Source organism: Thamnophis elegans, chromosome 5 (genome assembly GCF_009769535.1).
Source record: "Thamnophis elegans isolate rThaEle1 chromosome 5, rThaEle1.pri, whole genome shotgun sequence".
Taxonomy (NCBI): Eukaryota; Metazoa; Chordata; class Lepidosauria; order Squamata; family Colubridae; genus Thamnophis; species Thamnophis elegans.
In genome coordinates this window covers 90,850,132-90,873,813 of record NC_045545.1, presented here as the reverse complement: position 1 = coordinate 90,873,813, position 23,682 = coordinate 90,850,132, and the positions used below count along the sequence as shown (strand labels likewise).

General features: G+C 42.2%; 1 protein-coding gene across 1 annotated transcript in view; it reads left to right on the top strand.

Moving 5' to 3' along the window:
• GATA5 (GATA binding protein 5) overlaps window positions 1-23,682 on the top strand; it is a 49,631-nt gene that overhangs the window by 1,815 nt on the left and 24,134 nt on the right. Inside the window, exons 2-3 of the mRNA XM_032218346.1 lie at window positions 917-982; window positions 9,050-9,750. Of these exons, the coding sequence (XP_032074237.1) occupies window positions 9,213-9,750 (538 nt within the window). The 5' untranslated portion in view covers window positions 917-982; window positions 9,050-9,212. The remainder of the gene's footprint in view (window positions 1-916; window positions 983-9,049; window positions 9,751-23,682) is intronic.

Genomic DNA, 23,682 nt, shown 5'->3' with positions numbered 1-23,682 from the left:
AATTATTATTATGAGAAGAAGGGTTCATTATGAAATAGATTTGTTTCAAAAAGAGCTTGAATTTACCTTTGGATTTTCATTTTTTCCTCCTCCTGCGGAAGTAGCTTTGGATCTGTTTTATGTATTTATTTATTTATTCTGCGAGGCGCATTTTGCGCCCGAAGAACTTAACGTTGTATGTTAGACGGCAAGGCCCGTTTTACAAGCCGACATTTTCTCAAAACAAGCTCAAAGGGCCCCATCTTTTGGGGGTCTGTTCTCAGCAAAGATTGAAACCCGAATTAAAGGGGTCGTATTTTATTTTTTTGTCTCCGGTATTTCAGGAACCCCCAGGGATTCGCTGCTTCCTCTTTATGGTGGTGGTGGTGGGGTCCTTTGATTTTTCCCACAGGTTGGCTGCGGGGGAGGGAGTGGGCAAGAAACTTCACCTTGAAAACAATTGAAACAAGCCATGATTAGATTGAAACACGGGTTAACCTTGTCGCTGGAGCACTGCTCCAGAGATTTCTTGCAGGGTCTCCCGCTTTTTAAATTATATTCTCTACCAGAGGCCGAATTTGGACACGAAGCATTTTTTTCTCTCCTCCCCCTAGGATTTTAATAGTGGGAGATTAAAGATGGATTGAGATTTGGGGGGTCAATTTTAAGAGATTGGGTTTTTATGTCCCCCCCCCCCATCTATTCTGAGACTTTAGTTGAGATCCAGTCAGGAATCGCATGCATTTTGCATCAATGGGGAACTGTCCATCGATGAAAACTTTTTGCATGCACAAAAAATAATTTGAGCGGTGTTGGAAGGGCAGAAGTAAACAATATTAAGAATTTCAAGGGTGTTTTCTAAGGCAAGGCTGGATCTAGGAATCGGTCAACTTCAAGTTTCGATTTAAAGGAGGTCTTTTTTTTTTATCCTTTGCAGCCAGGAACCACTTCAGGGCCGCATTTCAGATACAAAGGCAATCTTTCTGAGGACTTGCTCCTACGGGTAAGTAAGAGTTAATTATCTTAGGGTGGCTTGTTACCCATTTTAAACCAGTTACCCAGTAGTAGCCCCGACCCTTTGGAACGAGCTCCCCGTAGAGATTCGCACCCTCGCCACCGTCCAGGCCTTCCGCACAGCCTTGAAGAACTGGCTCGCCCGTCAGGCCTGGGGACAAGGATAGTTCCCCTCCCGAATGATGAATGTATGTTGTTTATTATTTTATTATATGTCTTATCTTAATGTCTGTATCTCCCCTTCCCCGATTTTATGTGAGCCGCCCTGAGTCCCCTCAGGGAAAAGGGCGGCCTACAAATATTAATAAAATCTCTAAATCTCTAAATCTCTAAACCGTAGGTTTATCTGCACTAGATAGATACACGCTGATCTGCCCTAGTTGAAATGGCCAATATTAGTGCGATACAGACTTAATCTATTCTCAAGAAGGGCCACTTCTCCCTTAAATAGTAATTCTGATTGCATTTTCACAATATCCATGCAGGAGATCGGCTTCTCTTGAAGATGCTAAACTTAATGGATCTGTTTTGTACTGAGATGAGGAACCACAATAAATCGGACAGAGAGAGAGACAGCCAGAGAAACACACACACACACACACACACACACAGAGAGACAGAGAGACAGAGACAGACAGACAGAAAGACAGACAGACAGAGAAACACCACACAATCACAGAGAGGGAGAGAGAGGGAGAAAGACAGACAGACAGAGAAACACACACACAGAGAAACACACACAGAGACAATCAGAGAGAGAAAGAGAGAGAACTTCTAGGCTGGACTAGAAACTTGAAAAGGCCAGGACAAATTGCTTCCAATATGCAGCCAAGAAAATAAAAACCCAATCATCTCATTTCCATCTCACCTCAATCATCCAGGTCATGGTTGTCCCAAAGGTGGGCTTTTTTTCCAAAAGTCAAGTGGATTTTTCTTTGTTTTTCCTTTCCTTCCTTCCTCTTTTCATCCAAAAAGCTTGAATGAAGCTTCTTGAGTGAAATGTTTTCAAAGGGGAAAAAAGAGACCCAGTTGTTTGGGGAGAAAAAAAGCACCTTTGGGTCTCACCTGAGTGGTTTTCTTTGGCTGCCTTGTGGAAAGAGATCGTCTTGGCCTTTTTGCCTCCCCCAACCCCCACTTTTGCACAGTTGAGGTTAAGCTATATTGCAAAGCCTTCAGCAAAGGGTTCCGTGGTCAACAAGGCCTGAAGAATTGACCCATACTAGGGGTTGAATGAGAAGGACAAAGCCCAGATGTTGACTTAAGAAGGTTGCTTGGTCTTGGCAAAACTTTGCATTCCTGATTGGAATTGGAAAGGGGCGTTGAAGGTTTTTTCAAATTAAGGAAGCTTTTTCCCTCTCCTAAAATCGGTGGATCCCTAACGCAAAACTCCACCCTTTGGAAGGACAGGTAGTGAAGGTGAGGCTCAAATATTTTGGGCACCAAAGGAGAAGAGAGGACTCTAATGTTGGGGAAGTTGGAAGGCAAAAGGAGAAGGGGAGGGTGGAGGAGATGGTTAGATAGGGTCACCCACACCATTGGCATGCATTTGGGCAGACTCCAAGAAGCGATGGAGGGGGGGAGGGGGCTGACATGGCATGGTCCATGGAATCACACGACTTAACTCCTGATCAGCAAAACCTTTCGGTTCCTGTCATTTAACTCTTAGCAACCTGCAACATCGCCTAAAATTTTGTGTATTTGAGCTGTTTATCTTCACAGCTGCAGATCCTTTATTCTGTAATGGCACCTCATCCACTACCTACCCCCCTCTCTTTTCCCTTTCCCTTTCTCCATTTTCCCTTTCTCCCTTTCTTCCTTTCTTTCTTCTTTCTTTTCTTCCTTCTTCCCCTCCTTTCCTTCCTTCCTTTCCCTCGTTCCTTTCCTTCCTTCCTTTCCTCCTTTCCCTAACCCCTTCCTTCCTTTTCTCCTTTCTTTCCTTTTTTCCTCCTTTCTTTCCTTCCTTTTTTCCCTTCCTGCTGTCCTTCTTTCTTTTTTGAGGCTGAGATGGCACCTTCCATATTAACTTTCAGACGAGTTCTTGGCTTCTTTTTCATGGCACATGAGGAAGCATATCAAAAATAGGGGCGGTTGGAACCAAGGAACTTCTGGTCTAACACTGGTTTTATGGTCAACTGACACCCCAGGAATGTTTATTGCAATTCCCTGGAGAGCTGGGCTTCATTGTTTTTAGGACAGGAGGAGCCATCTCAAGGTTTGGGTGAGGGCTACATATAAACAGGTTAATAAACAAACACCGAAATAATATCTAGCACTCTGGTTCAGTGCAGATAAAATTGCTGGGCTGGATCAGAAGAGAGACCTGGGTGATAGGATGCACTGTTTAGTTCAGGGGCTGTGAATGTGCTGTCCTTGTTGGAAACACAGAATGGGGTGGGCACCTCAGAGATCATCTAGCCCCGTGATGGGTAACCTATGGCACGTGTGCCGGAAGAGTCATGCAGAGCCATCTCCAGGAACCTGAGCCATCGCCCATTATTCTTCAGGCTTCCGTCGTGCTGGTCAGCTGGTCTTCATACATGCAGGAGCACCAGAAACCGGAAGAGCAGTGCACATGCACGCACCGGGTGGCTGCTCTTCCGGTTTCCGGCACATGCACCGGCCACCTGGTCTTCCATTTTTTGGTGCACATAAGTGCACAAAGACCAGATGGCTGGAGCTCATGCACACAACGGAAACCTGAGCAGCATCTTCCCAGTTCGTGCATGCGCACCGGGCGATTGCTCTTCCAGTTTCCGGCACATGCACTCCCATTTCAGCACTGAGTGCCGAAAAGGTTTGCCAACACTGACCTAGCCTAACCTTCTCCCCAATGCTCAAATACGGTGGCCAGATGTCTATAGAGTTCGAAATCCTAGGAAAGAGCAGGACTTGGCAGTAGTAGATGAGGAAGCAATCTAGGCATCTCCCAGAAGACATACACCTGTTCTTTATTGTCCCCTAAGGCAGGACCAGCAGCAGTGGGTTAAAATTAAGAAGTTCAGGCTAGACGTCAGGAAGGTAATTCTTCGCTGTACAAACTATGGAACAGGCTGCCACATGAAGCGGCGAGTTCTCCTTTGCTAGAAGTCTTCAAATGGGACAGTGGACAGTCATTGGTCAGAAGCCTGTGGTACAGACTTTCTCAACCTTGAGCCCCTTTAAGTTGTGTGGGCTTCAACTCCCAGAATTCCCCCAGTCACCATAGCATAGCACAGCTGGTTTGGGGAATTCTGGGAGTTGAAATCCACACAACTTTAAAAAGTGCCCAAGGTTGAGATACGCTCTACTACCAGTAGTAGACCTATCATTAAACAAGAGAATGGAGATGGTGACTTCTTTGGTAACTTCCAAAGCCCACTTTAGTTTTGAAGGCCAATGGAAGGATTTCAAAGGGTGTCAACTAAGAGGGCTTAGGATTTCCTCCCCCTCCCCCAGTTGACACATCTGCCTAAAACTGTTTGACACTGGTTGGCATGCAAGAAATGGAAGACAAATTTCATTACAAGCACAAAGATCTATTTTGATCTGATCTCCTGCAAGAGAATCGGTGAATTGGATTTAACACAGTATATAGAAGAATCGAATAGAATAGAATTCTTTATTGACTAAGTGTGATTGGACACACAAGGAATTTGTAAACTCTTTGTAAAGTAAAGGCAAAGGTTCCCCTCACACATACATGCTAGTCACATGGAATGCTGTTACCTTCCCACCAAAGGTGGTTCCTATTTTTCTACTTGCATTTTTACAATGCTAGGTTGGCAGAAGCTGAGACAAGTAATGGGAGCTCACTCTGTTACGCAGCGCTAGGGATTCAAGCCGGATTCGAACTGCCAAACTGCCAACCTTTCTGATAGACAAGCTCAGCACCTTAGCCACCGAGCCACCGTGTAGGCTCTCCTTAATCCGTATATATGAGCTTCTTGTATTTCCCATATAGTACACTTGTCAATTGAACCAAAATGCAATTCTCTACCATATTCAGACATTAGATGTACATCTGATTCTATCCAACCTTAAGGCAAATAGGGGGTTGGACTACAAGACCTTTTAAGGTCCCTTTCAACTCTATTGTTCCATGTTAAGGCAATCTTCCTCCAGGGGGGGCATCCTCTGTATTATGTCACTCCTAACCAGGATTAGCCAGGTTAAGACTGACATAATCACCCCTGGTTAGGATTGTTTTTGTTAGGAGGGAACATGTCACTCTTAACTAGGATTGGTTGTGAGAGAATGATGGCTTCTTTGCTGGGGATATTTATCGTAGCCATGGACGTATTAATCTTGGAAAAGCATGAACCTGATTTTGAAGGAAGATGGTCATTAGATTGGATGGCCCTCTGCCTGAATGTTTTAATACAGGTTTCTACTGAGCAGGGGGTTGGTCTGGGTGGCCTCAAGGGCACCCTTCCAACATTTTGCTACTAAGAGCCTCCCTCTTTCCCTCCACTGGTGGTCCTAACTGCAACTCCCAGGGCTGCTATTTCTAGTTGTAAAATGCAAGGCGTATGATTATACCCATGTGTTTAATGCAACTTTTTCCAATTAGCGTCCAGAATCATATGTTGACCTTTGACTTCAGTGTGCTGGCTGGGAATTTGTAATTGCAGCATATCCAGAAGGCAGGGGAAGGGGGCTTTAAGCTACTACAGGCAGTCTTCGACACTTAGTGACCATTTGAACTTACAACAGTATTGAAAAAGGTGACTTTTGGACTGTTTTTCACACTTTCTATCCTTTGCAGCATCCACATAGTCACGTGATCAAAGCTCAGGCCCTTGGGGACTGACTTATTATATTTATGACCGGTTGCAGTGTCCCAGGGTCACACGATCCCCTTTTGTGACCTTCTGACAAGCAAAGTCAACTGGGAAGTCAGTTTCACTTAACAACCGTTTTACTAATTTAACAGCTGCAGTGCTTCACTTAACCACCTGGGGCCAGAAAAGTTGTAAAATGGGTCAAAATTCACTTAACAAATGCCTCACTTAGCAACGGAAATGTTGGACTCAATTCCGGTTGTAAATCAAGGACTCCCTGTGGCGCAGTGGTTAAATGCAGCACTGCAGGCTACTTCAGCTGACTCCAGTTCTGCAGTTCGGCTGTTCAAATCTCACCGGCTCAGGGTTGACTCAGCCTTCCATCCTTCCGAGGTGGGTAAAATGAGGACCCGGATTGTTGTTGGGGGCAATATGCTGACTCTGTAAACCGCTTAGAGAGGGCTGAAAGCCCTATGAAGCGGTATATAAGTCTAACTGCTATTGCTATTAATTTAAGATTAAGATTAATAATGATTATTGAACATTTAAGATGATCTATGGTATGGTATGGTATGGTATGGTATGGTATGGTATGGTATGGTATGGTATGGTATGGTATGGTATGGTATGGTATGGTATAGCCTTTATTGTCATTGTACATCATGTATGCAACAAAATTGATTTTAGCCCCACTGGTGCAATCCATGATAAAAAATACAGAATAACATAAATAGCATAAAGAATACTCCTTGAAATGCCATTGTTAAATCTTCAAGAGGGGAAATGGGCTTATTACAATCATCATAGCACGCAGTTGTAAGCATCTTAAAGAATACTGAAACCCCACAAACACAACCGGTTTTCTAGAAGTTGCCCTTTTTAAGATTCTATGCACGTAGGGAAGTAGTAACACAATGACTAGAGAAATGTATATACGCAATCAGTTTATCCAATTGACCTCAATGCCTTTTTAGATTGCATAGCAACCCAGGTCCACAGTCCTGGCATGATTTTGCTTTCTTGAAAGCAATTCCTCTTGACTCCTTGGGCTACTCACTTTCAGGTGAGGAATTCATTTTCAAGTTCTGTTTTAGCAGGGACAACATCTCTTTGAAGTGCCTTTGTCTTCACAGGGTGACCCATCTTACTGTCCTAAGGTACTTTACTTACACAAAAGCTACTGATTAGCAAAGAAGGGTCTCTATTGGAGGATTTAGATCAGAGGTCTTCAAACTTTAAAACTTGTGGACGTCAACTTCCAGGTGGCTGACGAATTCTGGGAGTTGACATCCAGAGGTCTTAAAGTTGCCAAGTTTGAAGACCTCTGTTTTAGATGGTTAAAAGTGGAAAAATGCCCTTTCAACCTTCTGCAGAATTCCAATGTTAGCTCAAGTACTAGCCATTTTAAGCATATGGTTGAAAATATAGGCCTGATACAATCTCAAGGTTTGGGGAGAAGATTTTTAAAGGCCTGGTTTTTATTCTCTCAGCTGCCCAACCTGAATTCCCCCGCCCCAAAGCCTCCACAAGTTGTGAATGCTCCAACACTGGGGATTTTTTAAGACGAGATTGGGCAACCATTTTAGAAGATAGAATATAACAGAGTTGGAAGGGACCTTGGAGTCCATCTAGACTAACCCTTGCATGAGCAGGAGACCCCATATCATTTCAATAAAATGGCTGTCCCATTTCTTTAAAAGCTCTAATGATGATTCATCCACAATTTCTGGAGGCAAGCTGTTCCATTGGTTCATTGTACTCACCATTAGGGAAGTTCCTTCTTAGTTCTACGTTGTTTCTCTCTCCTTGATTAATTTTCATCCATTGGTGCTTGTTTTTTGCTTTCTGGTGCTTTGGAAAATAGGTTGACACCCCCTCTTCTTTATGACAGCCTCTCAAATATTGGAATCAATGCTATCATGTCTCCCCTAGTCCTTTTCACTAGACTAGCAACACACCCAATTCCTGCAACTGTTCTTCATATGTTTTAGTCTCCAGCCTCTAATTATTTGTCTGAAGTGGTGTAGAGTTTCCTGCCTGAGCAGCGGTTGGACTAGAAGATCTCCAAGGTCCCTTCCAACTCTCTTATTGTGTTAAAGCCAGTAAGTTAGACAAGTCAAAAAGAGGTCTGTGAAAATAACTCACCTTCTGGACATAAATTGTTTCAACTTCTATCCTCAAAACGACGCTATAGAGCATTGCACACCAGAACAACTAGGCACGAGGACAGTTTTCCCCCAAATGCCATCACTCTGCTTAACAACTAATTCCCACAACATTGTCATATTACCTACTAAGACTATTATTCTTCTCTTCCTTCCTAGTCCCTATCTCTTCCCACTAATGACTATAACCATGTTGCTTGTATCTTTACAATTTCTTTTGTTTTATTTGTTTCCTATTCCTAATATAATTTGATTGCTTATTAGTAACCTATGACTATCACTAAGTGTTGTTTCTTATGATTCTTGATGAATATATTCTATTTTATTTTTCTTTATGTACACTGAGAGTATATGCACGAAAGACAAATTCCTCTTGAATCCAATCACACTTGGCCAATAAAGAATTCTATTCTGTTCTATTCTATTCCATTCCATTCCTTTCCTTTCCATTCCTTTCCATTCCTTTCCATTCCTTTCCATTCCTTTCCATCCCATTCTAATTCTATTCTTTCTATTCTATTCCTTCTAATTCTATTCTAATTCTATTCTAATTCTATTCTAATTCTATTCTAATTCTATTCTAATTCTATTCTAATTCTATTCTAATTCTATTCTAATTCTATTCTATTCCTTTCCATTCCATTCCTATTCTATTCCATTCCATTCCATTCCATTCCATTCATATATATGGAAGAGCGAACTTTCAGAAACTCCATGTTGTAGGCTAGGCTGGGAAGTTTTTGCAAAAAAGGAATTGTATGCTATTTTCATGTTGGAACTGTGGAATTGAAATGACCAGGAACTGACATAAAGAAGATTGACCTTTTAAGCAAGTAACTTTCAGCCAGACGTCCATCCTTTTATTGCCCTGGTCTCTATTCAAGAAAGGATGAGATGCAGATGTGAGGAGCTTATCACGAGGAATTTATCCCGTAGAGAAACTTTGCCAGCCAACCAATTCCTTTTAGGTTTCTGAAAGCTGATACTTCTAAACTTAAGATCTCACGAGCTCCTTTCTAACCCACCTTCCAGTTCTACGTAAAATGAGGATTTCCAGGAAACCAAGTGGGTTGAGGTGTGTGGAACTGCAGTCTTGATTTTGTTTTTCTTTCTTTCTTTTTCCCTTTTCAGGTGCTTGAAAACTTCCTTTGTAACAGCCCAGAAGTTGTAAGCCAAACATTTTGAGTTCCTTTCCATCCAAGTTGCTGGCTTGTGTTGACAGAAGTCCCGATCATCATCACCACTACCGCTGCTTCTTTTTTGACTGAGTGAACTGTGGTTTGAAGGATATAAAATGTATCAGAGTTTGGCCCTTGCTCCAAATCCTGGCCAGTCAGCCTACTCCCATGATTCCAGCAATTTCCTGCACACCCCAACAAGCCCGGCCGTTTACGTCCCCACCAGCCGAGTTTCCTCTATGCTCCAGGGCCTGCCCTACCACCTGCAAAGCTGCGATCCCACCCACCAAGGGCATCCTCTGGGCGGCCACCCCGGGTGGGGCCAACCCACCACCGCTGAGGCTACCCACTTCAACGCCGGCAGCCCTCACCCGCCTTCCAGTTTTGCTTACACCCACAGCCCTCCTGGGGGTAGCACGGCCGGTCGAGATGGGGGCTACCAAAGTCCACTGTTGCTGAGTGCCGGAGGAGGCCGTGACCAGTATGGGAACACTCTGATGCGTACGGTCAATGGATCCTACTCCAGCCCGTATCCCGGGGCTTATGTGAACCCAGCGGAGATGACGCCATCTTGGCCTGCCAACCATTTTGAGAGCAGTGTCTTCCATGGTCTCCAGGCGCGACAAGGAGCCTTACCGGGCCGGAGATCATATGGTATGTGGCATTTATTGATTTAACTAACGTTTATCATTTTTACAAAGAGTTCAAAGCACCTCCTATTTTCCCCACAACAAGAAGCTTGTGAAGGTGAGCTGGGCTAAGAGAGAGGGACAAGACCAAAGTCATCCAGCTGTCTTTCATGCCTAAGATGAGACTAGAATTCACAGACACCTGGTGGTTCACCCAAAATCACCCAACTGCTTTCATGCCTAAAATGAGACTAGAATTCACAGTTACCTGGTGATTGGCCCAAAATCACTCAGCTGCTTTCATGCCTATGGTGCGAAGGCATGAATTCAGTCTCCTGGTGCTTGGCCCAAATCCTCCAATTGGCTTTTGTGGTTAAGATGGGACTTGAACTCATGATCTCCTGCTTTCCAGCCTGGTGGTGTGTTAACCGCTAGGCCAAACTGGCTCGCCTATCCCCAATTGTAGCAATTCCAGTCTCCTTGTAATGATTTGCTATCAATGATTTGGGTCTAAAGACTGGTGTGGCGGTAAATGTTTCATTGTTTATATGCCCTTGGTTCTGGTAGCCTCTATTGTAAAATTGCAGAGTTTGGGAGCAGTCACAAAAACAGAAGGCAGAGAAATTTGAATCATGCCATAGTCAGCCTTCACATAGGGGCAGTGAGGAGGGTAAATGAAATTCAGCCAAGAGCTGAAAATATTGGATAAATAATTCTGTGCTGAGAAAGGGAAAGATTTAATTCAGGAACAACATCTGTGTTGCATGTGCAAATCCATATCCATATTCTTATCATGGTTTTCCTAACGATTTCATTGGAAAAAAGCTTGTGGAAATATCTGGTTCCATTGCATTGCTCTTAGAGTAGAGATGTATGCTCCTGCTTGAGCACGAGGTTGGACTAGAAGACCTCCAAGATCCCTTCCAGCTGTTATTCACATTATTACACAGTCAAGGGTTTATCAATTACTGGCTGGAAGCATTTTGATCAGAGGCTTTTGACATTTGGTTTATATTATGAAATCTTCTCAGGCACTTAATTTAACAAATGTGTTTCCCACTTTTGTGCTTTATTCAGTAATGGTTTTAGATCTGTTGTGTGAACCAGTGGCATTACAAGAGGATGAGTTACAGCAGTGGTTCCCAAACTTGGCAACTTTAAGACATGTGGACTTCAACTCCCAGAATTCTCCAGCCAGCAGAGCAGAGCTTGCTGGAGAATTCTGGGAGTTGAAGTCCACAAGTCTTAAAGTTGCCAAGTTTGGGAACCACTGAGTTACAGAATGTTAGAAGATGGGGAGGGGGGCATTAAAAACTAGTTACTCTGTGATAAAATGGGCTGCCAATAAACGTAATAAATAATAATTGCCAGAGCCTTATTATTTTTAGGATCTTTGCCAAATGCTGCTTGAAGAATAAAGTAATTTCTATAACAATGAGCATTAGAAACTGTAAATAACAGTTCTGGCTGGTTTGTTCTATATATGATTGTATAGTGAGATACAGATCTAGCAGTTACATTCTGTTATTCTTAATGTGAAAGTCACTATACAATAATGACTGGATGGCCTTTAATGTTAACAAAACATTTGGTTAAAATAAGAGTTTAGATGGAAAAGATACTTGCAAGAACCTTAGATTGTGCTAAGCAGGGAGATGTTTAGCAGACAAGAATGACTGAGTTCACACACAGCAAACACACAATATTATTAATTTGGCACATGTGGGGTTCTGGTTGTCAGTTTATCCCCGAGTATTTCTCACTTAAGTATAGATCAATTACGTTTGATTCTATCATGTCTGTTAGGGTTTTTTTCTGATTTTTTTTTCTAAGTCACTTGGTGTCCCAGAGGTGCTTTTCCCCCAAAAGATAACTGGACTTGTATTTTTTTTTCCTTTGAAAACATTTTGCTTCTCCAAGAAGCTTCTCCAGTTGAGGGTGACCCGTCTCAAATCCAGCAAGAACCTCCTTAAATATCTCTGGAAATTCCCTTTTTTATTAGTATTATTAACAAGTTTTTTTTTAATTAAACACACATTAAAGCATTGGACACAGTGTTACCATCCGGGCAATGTCTTTGCCAAACATACTAGAACATAAAGTTAAATATTATAGCCACCATGCTTATTTACAATTAGTCTATTCCAGTGTTTCTCAACCTTGGCAACTTGAAGATGTCCGGACTTCAACTCTCAGAATTCCCCAGCCAGCGGATGCTGGCTGGGGAATTCTGGGAGTTGAAGTCCGGACATCTTCAAGTTGCCAAGGTTGAGAAACACTGGTCTATTCAGTATTTACAAATATGAGGATATTGCATTTCCCTCCATGTGGCTTTGTTCTTGTCTTATACATTTTCACTGTTATGATTCTCAACCATCCAGGCCATAATTGTCCCAAAGGTGCTTTTTGAAAAGACAACTGGACTTTCTTGGTTATTATTTTTTCTTTGAAAATGTTTCGCTTTTCATCCAAGAAGCTTCTTGGATGAGAAGCCAAACATTTTTAAAGGGAAAAAAAAATCAAGAAAGTTCAGTTGCCTTTTTGCAAAAATAAATAAATAAATAAAGAAAGAAAAAGCAACTTTGGGACAATCATGACCTGGATGATTGAGAATCTCCATAAACACTTTCATGTTAGTATATTTCTCTGCATCAGAGGTATGGGAGTTATGTGCCTAGGTTAAGTATCCTTTCAAGGACCATGATTTTACAAAGTAATACGCCCCAACTTAGAATAGAATAACAGAGTTGGAAGGGACCTTGGAGGTCTTCTAGTCCAACCCCCTGCTTAGGCAGGAAACCTTACATCACTTCAGACAAATGGTTATCCAACTTCTTCTTGAAAACTTCCAGTGTTGGAGCATTTACAACTTCTGGAAGCAACTTAAGAGAAGTCCCATACTAGGATAGTACGGCCAAAGATACCCACAAAAAGCTAAAAGGTTTAAGTGTGGGGTGGAAACTTCTTCCGCAGAGACAGACCCATTACAGGGAAATTATTTTTGAAGAGCTCTTAATGATGAATTCCAAAGGAAGACCAAGTACCCATTAATTAGTTTCTATAGGAAGTGCCCTTGGCAAAGCGAAGAAATGTAGAATAGCGAAATGTAGAATAGCGAGCTCTGTTTCCAGGGTTCAGTCCTCTTAAAGAAGGATCTAAGTTTTCGTCTCATTAGTTCAGGATCATGTTGGACAGAATGCTGAAAAATAATGTGCCACCCAACTAGAATTGAACCTAACATGCATTGACTTGAACATGCCTGGTCTGTTGCCAAGTGTTCTTTGGAGTTTGTGACTTTGAGATTTGACCTGGGCATGGTGTGTGCACATATCAGCACGCATACCTCATCAGCATAAAATGCCTTTGGATCTCCCCCCCACCCTCCCCTTGCAGAGCCTGTCAAAAAAAGCCAGCCCAAGTGGGAAATAATTTATTTAGATAACATTCAGACCAGCCAAATGTAGGCCCTGGGGAAAGGTTTCACTCCTGAGAAGTTAATAACAGAGTTGGAAGGGACCTTGGAGGTCTTCTAGTCCAACCCGCAGCTCTGGCAGGAAACCCTGTACCATTTCAGACAAATGGTTATCCAACATCATCTTTAAAACTTCTAGTAATAAAGAACCCACACCTTCTGGAGGCAAGCCGTTCCACTGATTAATTGTTCTCACTGTCAGAAATTTCTCTTTAGTCCTCTCCTTGATTAGTTTCCATCCATTGCTTCTTGTCCTTCCTTCAGGTGCCTTGGAGAATAGCTTGACTCCCTCTTCTTTGTGTCAGCCCCTGAGATACTGGAAGACTGCTATCATGTCACCCCAGTCCTTTTTATTAAACTAGACATACCCAAGTGGAAGTAATTCCCTTCCCACCCCTCCAGCCTTCTTTCTTTCATTCATTGCCATCAAAGGGACTAGCACCTTACTGTAAGGCAGTGTTTTGTCAACCTTGTAGACTTCAACTCCCAGAATTTTCCAGCCAGTCGTGCTGGCTGGGGAATTCTGAGAGTTGGAAGTCCAGACAAGGCGCCAGGGTTGAAGAACTGCAGATCTAAAGTGTGTACATCTTCCCACCAAGTGTTAACATTTTCCTCCTCTGGTTCTAAGACAAAGGTGACTCAATCAATCCTTTGGAAAAGTGGAAATAATTTCAACCCCTAGGAAAATTCATGGGAGAGAGAGAGAGATGATTGAACAGATGGAGACCAATTGTAAATGGAAGATTAGGGCCTTAACTCCTATTCTGATGCCAGTGTTGGAGCACTAATTTTTTTAAGCTTGTACATTGAAAATGCTTCTTCCAAGGGTTTGGATATTTTGATTGCTCCCAATTGGAAGCTGAATTTTTTAAAAAAGGAAAATCTAAAAGCTTGCATAGTTGGGGAAGACTATGGCCTGTTGAGAGGACTGTGCATTTAAAGAAGTTTTTTTTTTTTGAGCAGAATTAAAATGGGTACAGGAAAAAAAAATAACTTTATAAGGGCTTCCTCCTTCTGCCAGCCTATTCTTAGCCCTATATTTATTCCAGATAAAATTCCCTGGACTTTTTCCATTGAAAGGAGCAGGGAAAGTGGTGGAAATACTGCCGGGCCCCGATTCCTACACCGAATCTGAGTTCCCACGGGGTTTTAAGCCCCTTCGGCATTCCTTCTCCCCGCTTTTTAAACTTGCAAAAAGTTTTAAAGCAGCGCGCGGCGGCTGGAAAAAAGGGGCTATTTTTCAGGAGAAAGAGATGCGAGAAAATTCGGGGGGTCTGTTTTTTTTTGTTTTAAAATCCCGCGGGGTTAAAATGTAAGCAGTAAGCAGTCAGCTTCCAACCCTTTTAACTTCGCCCGATTATCCGTTTTTTTATGCTGACTTCAGGAGTGACACGGGTTGGCGTTTCCACGAAGGGAGCAGATTTATAGCCGCTCCGATGTTGCTGGGTGTTTTTTTTTTTTTAAAAAAAAGTAATTTATGGAGGGAGAAAATGACTTTTCCAAGCCAACAAGAGTTCGTAAATCACTAAAGGGAAATCTTGTGGATTTATCTCCCCACCTCCACCCCACCCGCGACAAGCTTTGCCCTCCGTGACATCCATCAGCTCGAGATCCTGAAAAATCCACGCAGGGAAGCCACTTAGCTTTCGGTTCATACGACGGAGAAAGCCCGCAGGGAGTTTTCTCCGGCCAGGAACCTCCGAAACGGGCATTGGGGCTAATAATCAAAGGAGGGTTGAGTTAATTTGGGTGGGTGGGTGTGAAGCCCACCCCTTTGATGCGGCTTATCGGGGTTTTGTTGATTTGTTGTTGCTGTTTGGTTTTGCAAGCCCCCTTTGGAAGAGTCCCGAGGTCACTTTGTCGGGTTTTGTCGGCGTCTCGGCGCGTCGGATTTTCCGCATTATTCCTGCCTTGTTTCTCTCTATCCGAAACGCGCCGTCGAATTCAATACCGTTTCCTCCCAATTTTGCCATTTGCCCGTTTTGAAGGAGCGGGAGAAAAAAGTCTCGATTTCTTTTACATTTAGGAGACTTTTTTTTCCGTGCTGGAAGTCGGGGAGTTTTCAAAACCAGGGGATTCCGTGTGTCGATTTTCAAATCTTAGTCATTTAAAAAAAAAAAATGATTTATTTTTCCCGGTTGGTTTTTATTTTTTTCCTCCCTATTTTTTTCTTCCGAACAAGAAAATATTTCGCCTTTCTGTTATGCGCCCTCCCTTGTTTTTGGTGTTTTGTTTTGTTTTAAAAACTTTCTCCCCGTCTGCGGGATTGGTTCGGAATCCGGATTTGGGATGCTTCTTTTCGTTAAAGCGAACGAAATAAAAATGCATCCACGTTTCGTCTTAATCACTCGTGCGTCTTAATACGCTTGTGTAGAACAGTGCAATTGGCAAATAATTTACAGCCTTATACCCAGGGAATTGGGAAGTTTGGTGCCTAAATCTCAAATTCCCTTAAATGGAAATTTAATTCTATGAAAAACGTATCAGGTTATTCTTCCCATCCCCCTCTTAATTCATCTATATACTCTTTTTTTTTGGGGGGGGGGAGTTTTATTAGCCCCACGTGGATGTTCCTTTAATGGATTTTTGTGGCATGCTACCAGAGTTGCATCTTTACAGGATAAAAATAGTATTTATTTTCTTGTCCTTTACTTCATTTCATTAAAATGTGCAAAAACAGTTTATGCTGTCACTAATTCCCCATTTCAAATATAATTTTCCAATTTTCAACCAGAATTGAATATTGTGTATTTGGAAGTGTTTGTATTACAGTAGGATAAAAACTACACAATTGCTTCCATCAGGGTTTTAATGTATGCCTTAAAGTGAAAATCCAAAATGAAAAATGACATTGAATTTAACAAGTCTCTTTTTAAAAATAATAATAATAGCAATAGCAATAGCAGTTAGAGTTATATACCGCTTCATAGGGCTTTCAGCCCTCTCTAAGCGGTTTACAGAGTCAGCATATTGCCCACAACAACAATCCGGGTCCTCATAATAATTTAAGATAAAGATCATAAGTTTTATCTAAAATCACATCCCTTGAATTGGGTGATTTAAATCACTTTAACTATGAATTGTATCACGTAGTACATTAAAAGATGCACAATAATTATCTTAGAATCCTGAGTATTCTTTTTTCTGATGAATGCGTATTCTTTTGCTATTTTTTCCCCAAATCTTCCAACATTAGCTGGATTCAGGGCATTTAAATGAGAAAAAGCAGTTTTAAAATTTTAGGGTTGGCGCAGATTTAGATGCAAACAGGCAACAGAGTTGGGTTAGGAAGAAATACTTTCATTAAGAAGAAAAACATCCAAATAAACAGCTGGTGAACTAATGGGCGTGCCTGAATTACACTAGACACAATATAATAATGAATTGTGCGAATAGTGAACTAATTCTTCCTCCCCTTCCTTATTCAAAGTTCACCTCTGAGCAAATATTAGCTTCTCTCTGTAGAAGCTAAGCAGGATCAGCCCTGGTTAGTACTTGGATGGGTGACAACATGGAAAGACTGCAAATTAGGCTGTGAAATTGGGGGTGGGGAATCGCAGAGGACAATGGCAAACTTATTTTTATCCCTTGGCTAAGAAAATGAACAGGATTGTATAAACTTGACGGGAGGCTCTTCTAGTTAGATTGCGAGGAGGTCAAGATTTAGTTTGGGTTGGTTCAGTTTTTTCCACCCCTAGACATTTTTAATGTATTTTGTCTTCTGTGCTACCCTCTTCAGCAGACATTCTTAACCATAAACATAAAAAACAAACATTTGGGATTACCTTGCAAAGTGTTTAATCAAAGGCATGATTACCAAGCCCTGAAAGGAAACGGTTTTATGTGTAGGCTGATGTTAAATAAACTTCTATTTATAGAGTTAAATATTTCTATTTGTGGTTTGAAACAGGCTGAAAAAAAAGAAGAATAAATCTTGGTGCATTCTCAGGGCTTTTGGCAGAATTAATATATCCAGGTAGCCTTTGAGTTATGACCACAATTGAACCCAAAATTTCTGTTGCTAAGTGAGATAGTTGTTGAGTTTTCCCCCATTTTATGACCTTTCTTGCCACTGTTGTTAAGTGAATCACTGCAGTTCTTAGTAACATGGTTGCTAAGTGAATCAAGCTTTCTCGTTGACTTTGCTTGTCAGAATGTCACAAAAGTGGATGCCGGGACACAGCAACCATCATAAATATGAATCTGTTGCCAAGCATCCGAATTTTGATCACGTGAAATGGTCGTAAATGTGAAAAACAGTGAAAAGTCACTTTTTCCAGTGCCGTGGTAGCTTCAAACAGTCACTAAACAAACTGTTGTAATTCAAGGACTATCAATACCGAGGTCACTGCCTTTACTGCTCAAGATTTGTCAATTTTTCTTTCAATGTTTTCTTTCCTTTAAAGCACACTGTCCAGAATAACAATAGCAAAAAAATATTTGGGCCCAAAGAGGAAAAAATATCAATGCAACAACTTTCCAAATTTGCTCTGCTCAGGATCTGATTGAATGACAAATCAACACAATTTTTTCCCCCCAACGTCTTGGCGTCTTATCTTTAAATCTGAAATTCTTTTTTTCAGCATCAGCTGGAAGTGAATCGCAATTATTCACTTTCTCAGTTTAAGCAGAATCAAGGGTCACATGAAAATGAACCATTTTAATTAAAATTAATCTAACCTCTCCCTGGGTTAAATTGACTCAATAACCTTTGGGTCATATGAGGGATGTTGTTTTAACCAGAAAAAAAAGTTGATGCTAGCTGATAAGTTCTGACAGTAGAGAAGCCATTGGTGAAGATGCTGTCTCTGAGTTTCAAATCCAGTTTCTATTTTATCTAGAATATAATCTGGATGTGAAACTCAGAATGGAAGGAATCCTATTGAGGAAACATCTTCTGTATCCATAGAGGTAGTCCTCAACTTACGACCGCACGTTAGCCCAAACTTTGTCTCTTGCTAAGCGAGGCAGTTTTTAAAGTAAATTTTGTCCCATTTTATGACCTTTCTTGCGTCCGTTGCTAAGTGAATCACAGTTGTTAAGTGAATCCTACTTCCCCATTGCCTTTGCTTGTCAGAAGGTTGCAAAAAGGGAGCACGTGACCCTGGGACACTGCAACTGTCGTAAATATGTGCCAGTTACACAGCATCTGGATTTTGATAATGTGACATCGGGATCCTGTAATGGTCGTAAGCATGAAAAATGGTCATGTCACTTTTTCTTACTGCCATTGTAACTTTGAACGGTCGTTAAATGAAAGGTTGTAAGTTGAGGGCTATATATATTTATATGCATTTTACTCACAATATACATTACAGAGTGGGGAAATATAGCTTGATTAACAGCAGGGACATTTATTTCCAAAGAATGATCAACCTAGAATTAAGAAGAAATTTCCTGACAGTCAGAACAATTAATCAGTGACACAGAAATTGCCTCCACAAGTTGTGAATGCTCCAACACTGGAAGTTCTTAAGAAGGGATTGAACAACCATTTGTCTTAAATGCTGTAGACTTTCCTGTCTGAGCAGGGGGATGGACTAGAAGACCTCCAAGGTCCCTTCCAACTCTGTTGTTCTGTTCTGTTCTAGTCCTTGTTTTGTTCTATATTCTATACTATTCTATGCGATGCTTTGCTATGCCTTGTTCTCTTTTCTGTTCTTTTCTGTTCCTTGTTCTGTTCTATATTCTCTATTCTATTCTATTCTATTCTTTCTATTCTCCTCTATTTTATTCCTTGTTCTGTTCTCTTCTGTTCTTTTCTGTTCCTTGATCTGTTCTATATTCTCTTCTCTTCTCTTCTATTTCTTGTTCTGTTCTCTTCTGTTCTTTTCTGTTCCTTGGTCTGTTCTATATTCTCTTATCCTCTCTTCTCTTCTTTCTATTCTCCTCTATTTTATTCCTTGTTCTGTTCTCTTCTGTTCTTTTCTGTTCCTTGATCTGTTCTATATTCTCTTCTCTTCTATTTCTTGTTCTGTTGTCTTCTGTTCCTTGGTCTGTTCTATATTCTCTTATCCTCTCTTCTCTTCTTTCTATTCTCTATTCTATTTCTTGTTCTGTTCTCTTCTGTTCTTTTCTGTTCCCTGCTCTATTGTATTCTTATTCTATTCCGTTTTCTCCATTCCACTCCACTCTATTCTACTCTCTCTCTATGCCCTTTTATTCTAGCACTTATGCTTGTTCATAACAAGGCTAAGAATACAATCCCAGTTAGTATCATGTTGGCTGCAGCGGTTTGGTTGATGGTTCACTAGGAGATATTTATTTCTTTGTTGCATTTTATATCTTTTCTCTGGAAGTTGAAGGCAGCCTCCATAGATCCTTCCCTCGTTTTATCCCTAAGACAATCATCCTGTGGCTACTGGTTGTACTGGGAGCGATGAGCTGAAAATTCTCCCTCCATGGACACTCCCCACTGAGTGGGAAATTGGACAGACGCCTTGATTCAATTCTATAAGCAGTCCTCGACTTATGGCCACAATTGAGCCCAATACTTCACTAAGTTGCTAAGTGAGTGCTTGCGCCATTTTACAACCTTTCTTGCCACAGTTGCTAAGTGAATCGCCGCAGTTGGTTAAAATAGTAGAATGGATGTTAAGTGAATTACTGCCGTTGTTAAATTAGTAATACGGTTGTTAAGTGAATCTGGCTTTCCCCATTGACTTTGCTTGTCCGAAGGTCGCAAAAGGTGATCCCATGACTCCGGGATCACTGCAAAATGTTATGAATATAAGCCATCTGAATTTTGATCACGTGACCATGGGGAGGCTGCAATGTGAAGTGTGAAAATATGGTTCTGTCACTTTTTTCAATGCCATTGTAACTTCAAATGGTCACTAAATGAAGAATGGTTGTAAATCAAGGACTATCTGTACTATCATTGTATTGTGCTGACCCTCAGTGTAGATACATATGATGCTGGGATGATGGAACTGCTGCTCTCTTTTCCTTTCCTTCCTTCTTTCCTTTCCTTTCATCCTTCCTTCCTTCCTTTCTTTCCTTCCTCCTTTTTTCTTTTCTTTTCCTTCTTCCTTCCTTCTTTCCTTCTTTCTTTCCTTCCTTCCTTCCTTCCTTTCTTTCTTTTCTTTTCCCCCTTCCTTCCTTCTTTCCTTCTTTCTTTCTTTCCTTCTTTCCTTTCCTTTCTTTTCTTTCTTTTCTTCCTTCCTCCTTTTTCTTTCCTTCCTTCTCTTTTCTTTCTTTTTCTTTTCTTTCTTTTCTTCCTTCCTTCCTCCTTCCTCTCTTTCTTTCCTTTCCTTCCTTCTTCCTTCCTTCCTTTCTTTTCTTCCTTCTTTCTTTTCTTACCTTCCTTCCCTCCTTCCCTTCCTTTTTCCTTTTTTCTTTCCTTCCGTCATTCCTTCTTTTCTTTCTTTTTTCTTTCCTTCCTTCCCTCCCTTATTCCTTCTTTCCTTCCTTCCTTCCTTCCTTCCTTCCTTCCTTCCTTCCTTCCTTCCTTCTGTCTTTTCTTTCTTTCCTTCCTTCCCTCCCTTATTCCTTCTTTTCTTCCTTCCTTCCTTCCTTCCTTCCTTCCTTCCTTCCTTCCTTCCTTCCTTCTTTCTTTCTTGCTTCCTTCCTTCCTTCCTTCTTTCTTTCTTTCTTTCTTTCTTTCTTTCTTTCTTTCTTTCTTTCTCTCTCTCTCTTTTCTTTCTCTTATTATTTTTCACATAACATAAGGCTGTGAACAGATCTAATACTCCTTCCGCCTCCTATTTCCCCCACAACAGCCACTCTGTGGGGGTCTTGGGCTGAGAGAGAGGGACTGGCCCAAAGTCTCCCAGTCCACTTTTATGCTGAAAACAGGAGGCTGAAAACAGGATTAGAACTCAAGCCTCCCTGGTGATTAGTCCACAACCCCCCAGCTGGCTTTCACGCCTAAGGCAGGACTACAACTCATCGTCTCCTGCCTTCTACCCCGGGGTCTTAAAACGCTAGAAGAAACGGGCACTCCTTACCATCGGTCAGTAATTGAAATTGACCAGAATGCCTTGGATTTTCTGCAACACCCCCCCCCCCACCACCCTGCAATCTACAACATTACGGGGCAAGCCGGGGTCAAATGGAGTATTCAGGGCCAGCACTTAACCCCTTCCGACAGAAATCATCCTTCAGTAAGCTCTAAAAATGGCACAAGGCTTGTGTTTTCCTTGGCACAAAGCTGTTTTGCAAAAAACATGTTGCTGCTGTCGCAGGGCCAGTGATGGATTGCTTTTCCAAAGTTCCTGCTTCTCTTCCATCTGCTCTCCTTTCTTTTCTTTTCTTCTTTTTTTTTTTTGGGTTGCCACCACCTCCCTGGTGTTGCTGTCGGGCGTGTCCTTGGTATTACCTTGGATTTATTTGGCCGGACACGTAGAAGGAGATTGCCTTCTGTGTCCCACAAACAACAGCCACAAAGTTGCATGTGTGACAACGCCAGCAGCTTCCCGACTGAAGAGCAGGATTCAACGCCGAACAGAATTACGCCCCCTCCCCTTATACCATTTCTCACCATTCAGAATAACAAGAGTTATTCTTGGAGGTCTTCCAGTCCAAGCTCAAACAGGGAACCCTACACCAGTGTTGGCAAACCTTTTAGACACCGAGTGCTGAACCTGCACACATGCGCATGTCCAAACTAAAAGGTGTGCACGTTTCCATGAACATGTGCAAATACATGTAAACATGCACATGAACATGCATGCAAATGTGTAAGCGTGCATAAATATGTGTGAGCATGCACAAACAGAGACCCGAAGACCAGCATCCCAACACCGGCAGCGCAGCAAGAGGTAAGATCGTTTTCTTTCGTGAGCTTCTGTTTCGTCGTTTGCAGGGAAACAGAAGCTCACGGAAAAAATGGCATAGAGACCTGCCCAGGGGCGATGGCACACGTGCCAGCAGAGAGGGCTCTGCGTGCCACAGGTTCGCCAGCATGGCCCTATACCAGGGGTCAGCAAACTGTGGCTCCGGAGCCACATGTGGCTCTTTCCTCCCTCTGCTGCGGCTCCGTCACCGGTTGGCGCCATAATTTTGAGAGGAGCATCCGGTGGGGGCGAGGGTGGGGAAGAGAAGCACAGTGCACCAGGAGAAGACTCTATGGCAAGGGGAGAGTTTTCCAGTTGTCCCCACAATTGATACGGCTTTCGGTTATGACAGGTAGAGGAAAAAGTACGCCGTGCTAGGAGGAGACTCTATGGTGGGGAAACTGAACTTCCGGTCAGCTCCAGAATTGAACAGGGGGCTTCTGATTAGGACCTTGTGGCTCCCGGTGTTTTCTTTTCTGTGGGAAACGGGTCCAAATGGGCTCTTTGAGTGTTTAAGTTTGCCGACCCCTGGCCTATACCATTTCAGACAAATCTCTTTTTAAAATCCTCCAGTGATGGAGCAGCCATAACTTCTCCAGGCAAGCCGTTCTCACTTAGGCAGGAAACCCTACACCACTTCAGACAAATGGTTGTCCAATCTCTTCTTAAAAACATCCAGTGTTGGAGCATCCACAATTTCTGGTGGCAGGTTGTTCCGATTGTTCTAACTGTCAGGAAATTTCTCCTAAATTCCAGGTTGCTTCTCTCCTTGATTAGTTTCCACCTATTGCTTCTTGTTCTGCCTTTCAGGTGCTTTGGAGAAGAGCTTGACTCCCTCTTCTTTGTGGCAGCCCCTGAGATATTGGAAGACTGCTATCATAATTCCTTTGCCCTTGCTGCGCCACATCGACACACAAAACTTTAGTGTCACACACACTACAGTCAATTGCGGTGTCTTTCTAAGCCAGATGCATGTTGTCGCTCCATATCTGGATTTTCTGGGAGATTTGAAAAATGTTGATTCAGAAAATCAATACAGGTGACCCTTGACTTACCACCCCAATTGAGCACCCATTTTCTGTTGTTAAGCGAGAGACATTTGCCGTTGCAACTTCACTAAATGGTGACTAAACGAACTGTCGTAAGTCGAGAATTACCTGCACATGTTTGGGATGGATGGGAGGGAGGTGCTCTGGTGCGTGTGAATAATCCCACCGAATCAAAATAAAGCTTTTTGAAACTATTTTGGAAAACGGGCTGGGATATCTGAATTGGCAGCTTGGTCAAATTACTCTGGAATTAAATATTTGAATGACTTACTTAGGCCCACCCATACGTTCATGGACGGTAATTTTCTCAGCATTCCCCTTGATCAGAACTGAGTTACAGGGACTTCTCTGTTCTGTCTTCGTTCCCATCAGGGCTGTGAAGAGTTGGGCTATATATCCCCCAGCTTTGATGACAAATTGACAGCCTCCACTTTGCTGTCAGCCCTTATTTAGGGAAGGTTTCTTGGAAAAACGACATTTCGGATGTCTCGGGCCCTCTCAGGCCACCTGGGAGCATGGGGTGGTTCACCCCTGCTTTATATACCTGCCCAACCGATTGTTGACTAACCAGGTGCCTTGTTTGTTGACCCAACTGCTGGATGTCCCAGGTTTGTTGACCCTGGGACATCCATCCCTTTGGATGGAAAGCAAATCAAAAA